Here is a 10,558-nt window from a genome sequence, read left to right on the forward strand (position 1 = left end):
GAGAACAGAACTTCTGCCGTAAGTGAAATGCTCCTAAACCCCACTTATTTTCCTTGTCTTGAAGGAATTTCTTGGCAATGTCAGATGAGAAATCTAGAATGAGATGATTTCTGCAAGGTGCCAAATACTTCTTATGGGAAATGATGGGAGAGTATATCTTTCCTCCACTCTAGTAAGGACGCAAAGACTGTTCATGGAGACTGCTCAGCACTGGGGGAGAGAAACAGTCATCTGACATACCTCAGCAGAGCTTTTGACTGGATTTCCATTTTCAGCTGCATTTAGGTTTCAACTGGAAACTTTCTGCATATCCCAGGGTAGGAATCTCCAAGTGATTTGTAGTAATGTATTAATTCATTTTCTGGTACCTTCTTTCAAGGCCCAAGCTTCCCAGCTCCTGACCTTGTCAGTGACTCCTGACTTTAGCTGAAGTTGAGGGTGTGGAGGAAACACAAAGGCAGGTACTCAGTCACATGGTGTCATAGAACAGAATTACACAAGAATAGACAAACCTATATCAGAAGGGACCTCTGACAGTCTTCTGGTACAACCCCTCCTCATAGCAGGGCTAACTTACAGCAGATAGCCTGGGGTCTTGTCCAGACAAGTTTTGAATATCTTCAAGGATGGAGATCCCACAACCTCTCTGGCATCTCTTTCTCTTAGCAGTTTGATTATCACCCTGTCAATGCAGAGGTCTGAGATCTGTCAGATCTCATTTCTCACCATTCAGCTAGTGGGTGAACATCATTTTTCTAACCACGTATGAGCTCCTTTCCTACTTCTTCTTGTAAATTCTAGTATGATGTGGCAGCTGGTTCAAGATGAGATCCTGAACCTTGATCAACAGGCCGTGGGTGCCACCACAGAGCTAGGCAAACAAGAGCTTTGTCTGTGGCAGTTTGTGTAGACATATAACTCCTATGAGAGTCAGCAAGAGTTGAGTTTTAAATTCCCCTGAGGATTGTTTGCACGATGCCACCTGTAATAAATGCAACCCGGACTCAAAAGCTTGCAGTCTAAAAGATGAGATGTTGCAAGAGGATAGAACGAGAATTCAGACTGCAGGTTTGGGTTACAGTGACAGGGTGACAGAAAGAATAGGATGTTTTTCATAGATCCAGTGCAAGATTAATAGTCAAACTTACTAAGAAGCTGGAGGAGAAGAAGCCAACATCTTTTATTTATTTTCTTTCTCTGTTAGGTCAATGTGGTAGGAAAAAATCCATTGCAATGGAATTTTGATGGAACATGGACACACTTCTCCCCATAAATATTTGTGAAATGGATGTTTTTCCATTTTCCTGAGCAACTTTGCTATTAAGGAAAGAAGACAATTGCAAATTTTGGGAAAAGCGTGCATGCTTGGCAGCCCTCCAAATCTGTTCTGCTACTTCTTCCCAAACTGGGGGTGGGAAAAACATTTATAAACTGAGTGTGCAGAAACTGGAAGAGAGAGAGAGGTCACTGGCCTTCCACCTGGTATGGTCTGTACCTATAAAGTCAGTGACTACAGCTTCTGAAGTCTGGAGAGTATTTACTGCGAATGAGAACAAAACCAGTTTATGTTAAACTGCTGCATGGTTTCATAATATTTTAGCTAATTTATGTAAATGTTCAGATAGTGGAACAGTAATGTAATAAAAATCCTTTTAAAAATGTGCAGGTCTGGAGGCTGAAAGAGCGAGCAGCGATAATGCACCATCGTTCTTTCTGTAATTGAACAAGTCAATTTTCACAATTAATCTTTAATAGTGCAGAGCTGCTTCCTCCTTTCTGTGCATTACAGAGGGCTTTATGCTCTCATAAAGTGACGATTTCCCTGATTGCAGATCCATCAGCCCCCATTAAATAATCCTGATGCCCCAGACATCTCCTGTCACACGAAGGAGAACAATCCCTCTTTTAATGGGCTTGAGACGTGAATGTGCAGGTTGTATAATTTGTGCTGATGGCCCAGTGCACTGAACACATGCTCTGCTCCTTCCTTGGTCAACAGAGATTCAGTTTCTTGGGAAATGACTTGACAGAACCAGTTTGCTTGATTTAAAGTGGGTAAGTGGCGGGGAGGTAAGTCATTAGCACAGCATTTCTGCTGCATGTCAAGCTAACAAGCACAATCATCCGTCATGTCTCTGAAATTATTTTAGTTGCAGTTTGATTGTTTAAGAGCTGACTTGTACCCTTGCAGCCCACCATAAATAAGCAACAGAGCCAATCCCTTCATGCTGCAAGAAAGGAGCAGATAGGCCATACTGTGAAGGGCTGCCTCTCTCATGCACATGCATGTTAAAAACTGGGTAAAAAACTGGCTGGATGGACTGGCCCAGAAAGTTGTTCTGAATGGACTTAAATCCAGTTGGTGGCAAGTCACAAGCGATGTTCCCCAGGGATCGGTATTGGGGACAGTTTTATTTAATATTTTTATCAATGATCTGGACAAGGTTATTGAGTTCACCCTCAGTAAGTTTGCAGATGACACCAAGTTGGGTGGGAGTGTTGATCTGCTGGAGGGTAGGAAGGCTCTTCAGAGGGATCTGGACAGGCTGGATCAATGGACCAATGCCAACTGAGACTGAACAAGGTTGAGTGCTGGGTCCTGCACCTGGGTCACAACAACCCCATGCAATGCTACAGGCTTGGGGAAGAGTGGCTGGAAAGCTGCCTGGTGGAAAAGGACCTGGGGGTGCTGGTTGACAGCTGTCTGAATATGAGCCAGCAGTGTACCCAGGTGGACAAAAAGGCCAACAGCATCCTGGCTTGCATCAGAAATAGTTTGGCCAGCAGAACTAGGGGAGTGATTGTCCCCCTGTACTCGGCACTGGTGAGGCTGCGCTTTGAATACTGTGTTCAGTTTTAGGCCCCTCACTACCAGAAAGACATTGAGGTGCTGAAGCCTGTCCAAAGAAGAGCAACGAAGCTGGCGAAGGGTCTAGAGAACAAGTCCTGTGAGGAGCAGCTGAGGGAACTGGGGTTGTTTAGCCTGGAGAAAAGGATGCTCAGGGGAGACCTTATTGCTCTGTACAACTATCTGAAAGGAGCTTGTAGCAAGGTAGATGTCAGTCTTTGCTCCCAAGTAACAAGCGATAGGACAAAAGGAAACAGTCTCAGGTTGCACCAGTGGAGGTTTAGGTTGGACGGTAGGAAAAATTTCTTCACCACAAGGGTTGTCCAGCACTGGAACAGGCTGCCAAGGGAAGTGGTTGAGTTACCATCCCTGGAGGTATTTAAAAGATGTGTAGATGTGTCATCTAAGCACCAGTACATGGTTTAGTGGTGGACTTGCTATGTTACCGGTTGGACTTGGTGATCTGAAAGGTCTTTTTCAACCTAAATGATACTATAATTCTATGTCTTGTGTGTATATATGTATGTATTGCTTTGTGGCAAAGGGGATCAGTCAACAGGTCCCTAGATCTTTCTTCAGGTTTTAGGACCTGTTGATAAGCCCACTATTTTCGTTAATGTGGTGGTGCTGGGGTAGTTTATTGTCTTTGCATGGCTTCTGTGAGAAGATTTGTATGGGATAAGTCCAAGAGTGCTGGACTGGGGAGTAGGGAATTAACATCAGGCTCTGAGCTGCATTTGAGGATAGCTACATTGCATGGTGGAGCTCAGCATGCCAGCTGGTGCTAGTGGAGCAGCTGTGTTAAAGACAGGGTGTATCTTACCCCAGAGTCTCTGACCTAGGTATGATTTGTGTTTTCACTGGTCAGGATTTCTGTCTCTCTCACTCTTGGTTGAAAACCCACCCATAAGAAGCTGGATGAACTATCTGATGGATACACATTTTTCCAGTGCTTTCCCACTATTTCCAGTCTTATCCCTGGGACAGGCTGAGCTTCAGATCACAGCATTGAGGTGTTTTGCTTTTATATCAGGCATCCGTAGAGACTAGATGCACCTCGCCTTTTCCTCTCATTTTCCGGGCAATAACGGGATGGGTTTTTTTTCGTGACAGTGTATTACAAAGTGTACAGACAACAGTCCCCTCCCAGGTCAATTGTCTTGCCTTTTTGCTGTTAAAAACACACATTGCTGGGAGGTGATGGATCTGTGTATTGGAACTTGGAGTGTAAACATGGCGTGGGGTAGTATAACTGGAAAAATGGGGGATGTTTCTAAAATCTTAGGAAGTGCATGGGCAAGTAAGATGAGTTACAAAGCTTTAGGTGAGAAAGGGATCCACTGGGCAGAGATTGTTACGACTGACAAGAAAGTAGGGCAGGATGTTGGGCTCAGTTATCCTATCCTTTTTGAATCTTGAAACTCTAGTAATCTGGTGTGCCTGCCTGAAATCTGCCAAACCAGTTCCTTGTCTCCAGAGGTTCCTGTGTAGCAAATCATAGTTTTGGCTGAAGCTTCATGGTTGTCGTGCTTGCACATGCCTTTAGTGATGAAAGTTATTTTTACAATGGTCCTAAGCCCTGGGCTGTGCCTGTTCAGTATTTTATTTACTGAAAAGATCATGTTTATGTAAATTAGAGGCACTGTTCTGTGAATAGCTGCCAAAGACTCCTACAATTGTGAGTGAATCTATCACCTATTTGTTTCTGAGTTAGGAGGTATTTACTCTGCCTACTGTGTTGATGAACACACATAAATTTCTTGGCCTCTGTTGTGAAAGGTACGTTAAATAATTTGGGCACAAGTCCCAAACTTGGGACATCTTTGCTCTGAAGATGGCTTCGAGTCACCTTAGATGCCTCTGAGCTAGATCCTCAAGTGAGGGGCTTATGCTCCCATGTATGGGACTTCAGATGCCTCAACAGAAGTTGGGGAGATGTTGATACAACCACGCCTCTCTTCAGTAAGTAGAAGTAATTCTTAATTTCAGAACAATTTTGTGATGGTAAGCATTAGATGTTGGTTAGCATGTAGGCCTTGCTTTGCCAGCCTCAGTGTTAGTTCAGCACTACTAGCAGCTGTGTAAGGCTGCAGGGCTGTAGCCTTGCATTGGTTTTTCTTTTACTGCCATTGCTGCTCTAGTTCCCAGGGGTGTGCGCTACAGAAGAGAGGGATTATCGGATCATTCTGCAGGGATGACAAGAGGAAGAGCTTTTTCTGTAACCCCTTGATCTTGGTTTTAGCACAGTACAAATGTGCCAACTTTTATTTGCAGCTGCTTCTCTCACTCCGCTGAGCATTGTACCTAATCACCTTACAACTCTGGCCGTTTGCTTTGGAAGGTTGCTACAAACGACAGGTTTTGTAAATCCTGGTTATCAGGAGGCCTGTTAAAAGCCCTTGGTAATACTAACTTTTCTCGTCTTCTGAAAGGTGTTGTCATAGCTGCCACCTAGTGCCGATGCTGATGTATGCAGAGGAGATTGCCTCAAAATCAACGCTGTAGAACCCAGTGGAAGTTTTATAAACAAGGAAGCCAAAATGGCTCCAAAGGCCATAATTAAGTCTCCATAAAAATGAATTAATCATAAAAAAGCGTTAGTACCCAAAGTTTGCCTCCACAATCACTAAATGACTTCGTTATTTGCACCTGTTTCCACAGAAATCACTGCAAGCTTCTGGGATGTGAACTTTAAACTATTCCAGCACCTGCTTTTCAAGGCAGAAACCTACATTTCTACATATTTTGACCAAATTGCCCGTTAGGCATGTTGCAAAGGAAGAGAAGTGTGAATGGGTATTGGTTTCAAACTGAAAAAGGGGGAAGATTTAGACAGATAGAAGGAAGAAATTTTTCATGATGAGGGTGGTGAAACAGTGGAACAAGTTGCCTAGAGAGGTGGTAGATGCCCCATCCCTGGAAGCCTTCAAGGTCAGGTTGGATGGGGCTCTGAGCAACGTGATCTAGTTGAAGATGTCCCTGCTCATTGCAGCAGGGTTGGACTAGATGACCTTTAAAGGTCCCTTCCAACCCAAAGACTCTATGATTCTATGACACTTGTAATGCTCTTAACTTGTAGATCCAAGTAATAACAGACGTTGGGCAGAGCCTATGTTTTCCATTCTGGATTAAATTTTGTGGATGGATTTCCATCGCAGGGGTTGCAATCCAATCCTGACATTCATTGGGAGCTGCATATAGTAAGGTTTTTCTAGTGTATATATAAGCAGTGCCTTAGGCTTCACTGGTGCTGCAGAGTTAAGGAGCGACCGTATAATACAGGCCTCCATCAATGAGTAGATTGAGTAAATACATTTTAATCCCCAATTTCCCAGTCTGATTTAGGCAGCTTTTCCTTTAGTTGGCTTTGGATCAAATGCCAGTCTCCCTGATGTGCACATCATTCAACAGCAATGACCTGTCCTGAAGGCCAAGTGTACCGGCAGTGTGGGACGCCGTGCAACCAGACCTGCAGATCTCTGTCCTACCCAGATGAGGACTGTGATGAACACTGCGTGGAAGGATGCTACTGTCCCCCTGGGCACTACCTGGATGAGCGTGAGCAGTGTGTGACGAAGTCCCACTGCTCTTGTTACTACGATGGTGAGATCTTCCAGCCAGAGGATGTCTTTTCAGATCATTACACCATGTGGTAAGCGCAATGTTCATAACTCATCCCTACACGGTATGACTCAAATTTTTGGATAGCCTGAGTGGTTAACTGGTTCAGTTCCTCAGTTCCTTTACCTCCACTGAAACTACTTTAAAAGAAGGAAAGATTTTGCCTCCAACAAACCAAATGGTGAGTTTTATTGCATCTCTATCCATATAATTTAAAATGCCACCTTAGAAAACAGCACTAAGCCCTGTTCCATGAAAAGTTTGTGCCAGTTTGAAATGGAGTTTAATTACTGACAATAGCTACTTTGTAGGCTTTTAAAATATCACTTTTAATATATTGAGATTAATTTCTTAAACATTAGAACCTATTTACCTTTATGAAAGATACAAATACTAAAAAGTGTTTCTAATTGTTAAATTGAGTAATGGTACACTGAGAGTAGGATGTAATTGCTGGGTGGCTCCTGGCAAGCCCAGTTTTGGGAACAGTGTCTTCTCCTTTTCTCCTCTACCACAGAAGATGTAAGTTGCAGGCACTAAGTGGTCCATTACCTCTCTCCAAAGCAGACCTGACTATTGCCTTGCCCAGCTTTATGCCTCTGCAGATGCATTCAGGGCTATCATACAGCTGGGTTACTGTGCTAGTATAGAACTGCAACTGTCTTAAGGAAGGTTTGCCTTTAAGGTTGATAAGAAGAGTTGGATGGAGAGCAACCACTAGATTAGCCCTAGTGAGAAGTGTAATTTTGGTACTCTGACAAGTTCCCTGCAGGCCTGTCTTAAAACAACAGTGTGAGTGAAAGCTAAATGTCACTTTGTTAAATATAAGCTCTATTTGTTTTTCATAGCTATTGTGAAAATGGTTTCATGCACTGCAGTACAAACAGAGTTCCTGGTGCCTTCCTGCCAGATGTTTTCGCTGATGAGAGGCCATCTGCCAGAAGTTAGTATGCCTTAAAAAAATTATTTTTTTTCTGATTTTTTTCTTTTTTTCCTCTTTAGTCTCTGGTTAATCTAGAATAGGGAAGAACTACCAGAGGTTGCAGTGGCTGGTGATGTTGTGAGTCTTTTTCTAAACTTTTTTTTAATACAGGATAGAAACAAAATGTTTGCATGGGAGGGTGCAGGGCTCATTGTGTCCCACCTCTCAAAATTAGAGTTAGCCACTGCAGTCTCTCTTTAGTTGATGAAGTTATGGGGCCCCTTGGCAGTGATCTGAGTCCCCCAGTTGCTATTTGAGGATCACATGACATCAGTAACTAGCCAGCTTTATACCTCCTGCTTCTGACTAGCTTTTGAAAGCTCTCCTTTCTGGTGCAGACAAAGCTTTTTGTGGCTTGAGGGTTAGGCTGCTGCCAGGTGCTGAGTGTGCCTTCCAGCCACCAGACATCTCACCGTAAAACCTCCCGCAGACTGACAACTGCCTTGTAGAGCTAAGCACTGCATTGGAAAATAGGACATCAGTGGTCTGGGATTTTTTGAGGTTCCCCACTGATGTATGGATGGAAGTTACAGGATTGTGATGAGAGAGGAGGTCGTGGTAGACCACCAGTAACAGTGACACTGGTTGGCCCCCACTGTCCTTCAGGTGAAGCCTTCTAGGTGTATATCTCACCAAACTCTTGCTATAATGTTATTAAGACATAATTTTCCTGATAATAATGTGTTAAGACTTGCAAAACCTCAGAGAGACATGTTTCTAGCATCACTTGAAATAATGGAGTTTCTTGGGAAATCCTGATCTTCTCTCAGAACCTGAGTTCTCAAAGAATTTGAAAACTTTATGTTTAAGCTAGGGGCATTCTTATTAACAGTCACCCAGGTAGTTATACTCCATGTTGGAACTAAGTCTAAACACAATAATACATAGTGCTGTTGCTTCTCAGAACGTTGATTTTGTGCTGATGTTGCTAGTACACACTGCCTACATGTTGAAATACGTTTCACACTGAAGTGTGCTCATGGTCTTAGGACAATCTGGAATTGAACCCTTGTGCAGCTCCTTTTGCTTCTGTATTTGATTACATGCTTTTATGACAGCCTAACTGAGGTCACTTCATGGAAAGTGGGGACTGTTACCTTTACGATTTCATGCATAGTGGTGTAGTGGCATTGCTCCATTGAAGATCCTAAACTAGTTTTCTAATAAAAATGTTGATCTACCCTTTAGAAAAATACTGTGCTAACAATATTTGAGTTCTAACTGAAATTTTTGTAAATTTATTTTTTAAAGTAAAAAGGAGCTTGACATGCAGGTCGCCCATGGAAAGATTTGTCTGTCCTGCAAACAACCCAAGAGCTGAAGGGTTGGAGTGTGCCAAGACTTGTCAGAATTACGACCTGGAGTGCATCAGCCATGGCTGTGTGTCTGGATGCCTCTGCCCAAGAGGGATGGTAAGCAGGATCCTCTTTGTTTTCTTGCCTTCATTTTTTCCTACCAGCAGTCTTCTTGCAGCTTGGAAATACGCGGTTGGAAAGTGTTGACTCTGCCAAATTGTGTCTGGTTTAAAATATGTATATTAGTATATCTGCATAGAAGATGAAGTTTAGCTTGTAATAATTGATAATAAAAAAGCCAAACCCCACTTTTTTTAAGATCAATTTATCTTCCTTCATCTCTCCTCCCAAACTCTTCCTCAGTCAGAACTTCCCTAGTCAGAGAGACAGAAGTACACAGGCACCCATACCCCAAATACTCACCTCACATCCAGCCAAACCCTCCCACTGATACTAGTTGCCTCTTTGTCAAGTCTCCATCTCTACTGCTGCCTTCTGTGTGGTGTACCAAACTGAGACTTCCCCACAAAAAGGAACATGGGACATGAAACTTGCCAAGATGATGCCAGAGGGTGTCCTGGAGTTGCAGACACTGTGTTGAGCTTGCTTTTTTCATTGGTAAGATTCTTTCTGGAGTCCAGGGTTATGTTCCCCAGCAAGTCTCAAATTTAATTATTAGTTTAGTAATTTTTAAAGAGCAAATAAAAAATAGTTATTTGCAAAGCTAGTGACTGTGAACTCAATGTCAATTTAGAGCCCTGAAAAGGAGCAGATGGAGTAGAATAGACAGCAGATTGCTGCTGTTGTTCTCTGAGCAATAGAAAAAAAGCATCAGTGTTCAGTGCTGTGCAGCACTCTCTGGGCAGGCAAAGAGTTGTGTGCAGGATCTCACTGGGGGCTGGGGTATAGTCTCATGTGAATAGGACAGAGGCAGAGCACATGGTACACTCTTATGAAGTTAAGTTTGCAGATGACACCAAGTTGGGAGGGAGTGTTGATCTGCTGGAGGGTAGGAAGGCTCTTCAGAGGGATCTGGACAGGCTGGATCAATGGACCAATGCCAACTGTATGAGACTGAACAAGGTTGAGTGCTGGGTCCTGCACCTGGGTCACCACAACCCCATGCAATGCTACAGGCTTGGGGAAGAGTGGCTGGAAAGCTGCCTGGTGGAAAAGGACCTGGGGGTGCTGGTTGACAGCTGTCTGAATATGAGCCAGCAGTGTACCCAGGTGGACAAAAAGGCCAACAGCATCCTGGCTTGCATCAGAAATAGTTTGGCCAGCAGAACTAGGGGAGTGATTGTCCCCCTGTACTCGGCACTGGTGAGGCTGCGCTTTGAATACTGTGTTCAGTTTTAGGCCCCTCACTACCAGAAAGACATTGAGGTGCTGAAGCCTGTCCAAAGAAGAGCAACGAAGCTGGCGAAGGGTCTAGAGAACAAGTCCTGTGAGGAGCAGCTGAGGGAACTGGGGTTGTTTAGCCTGGAGAAAAGGATGCTCAGGGGAGACCTTATTGCTCTGTACAACTATCTGAAAGGAGCTTGTAGCAAGGTAGATGTCAGTCTTTGCTCCCAAGTGGCAAGCAATAGAACGAGAGCAAATAGCCTCAGCTTGCACAAGTGGAGGTGTAGATTGGATATTAGAAAAAATTGATGATGGATCAGGACAGGCTGGACCGATGGGCTGAGGTTAGTTGTATGAGGTTGAATAAAGCCAAGTGCCAGGTCCTGCACTTCGGTCACAACAGCCCCATGCAACGCTACAGGCTTGGGGAAGAGGGGCTGGGGGGAGGCCCGGGGGGGGAAGGGGGGG

The 10,558-nt window shown here is 43.9% G+C and overlaps 1 protein-coding gene across 1 annotated transcript in view; it reads left to right on the plus strand.

Annotated features, from left to right (window-relative positions):
* The window catches only part of VWF (von Willebrand factor), a gene marked incomplete at both ends in the record, with an annotated part of 112,785 nt that overhangs the window by 19,741 nt on the left and 82,486 nt on the right, over window positions 1-10,558 (plus strand). The window contains 4 exons of the mRNA XM_010283982.1: window positions 1-18; window positions 6,260-6,500; window positions 7,318-7,412; window positions 8,703-8,863. The exon at window positions 1-18 is cut by the window's left edge and continues 213 nt beyond it. Coding sequence (XP_010282284.1) covers window positions 1-18; window positions 6,260-6,500; window positions 7,318-7,412; window positions 8,703-8,863 — 515 coding nt within the window. The remainder of the gene's footprint in view (window positions 19-6,259; window positions 6,501-7,317; window positions 7,413-8,702; window positions 8,864-10,558) is intronic.

Source organism: Phaethon lepturus, unplaced genomic scaffold (genome assembly GCF_000687285.1).
Source record: "Phaethon lepturus isolate BGI_N335 unplaced genomic scaffold, ASM68728v1 scaffold5453, whole genome shotgun sequence".
NCBI lineage: Eukaryota > Metazoa > Chordata > Aves > Phaethontiformes > Phaethontidae > Phaethon > Phaethon lepturus.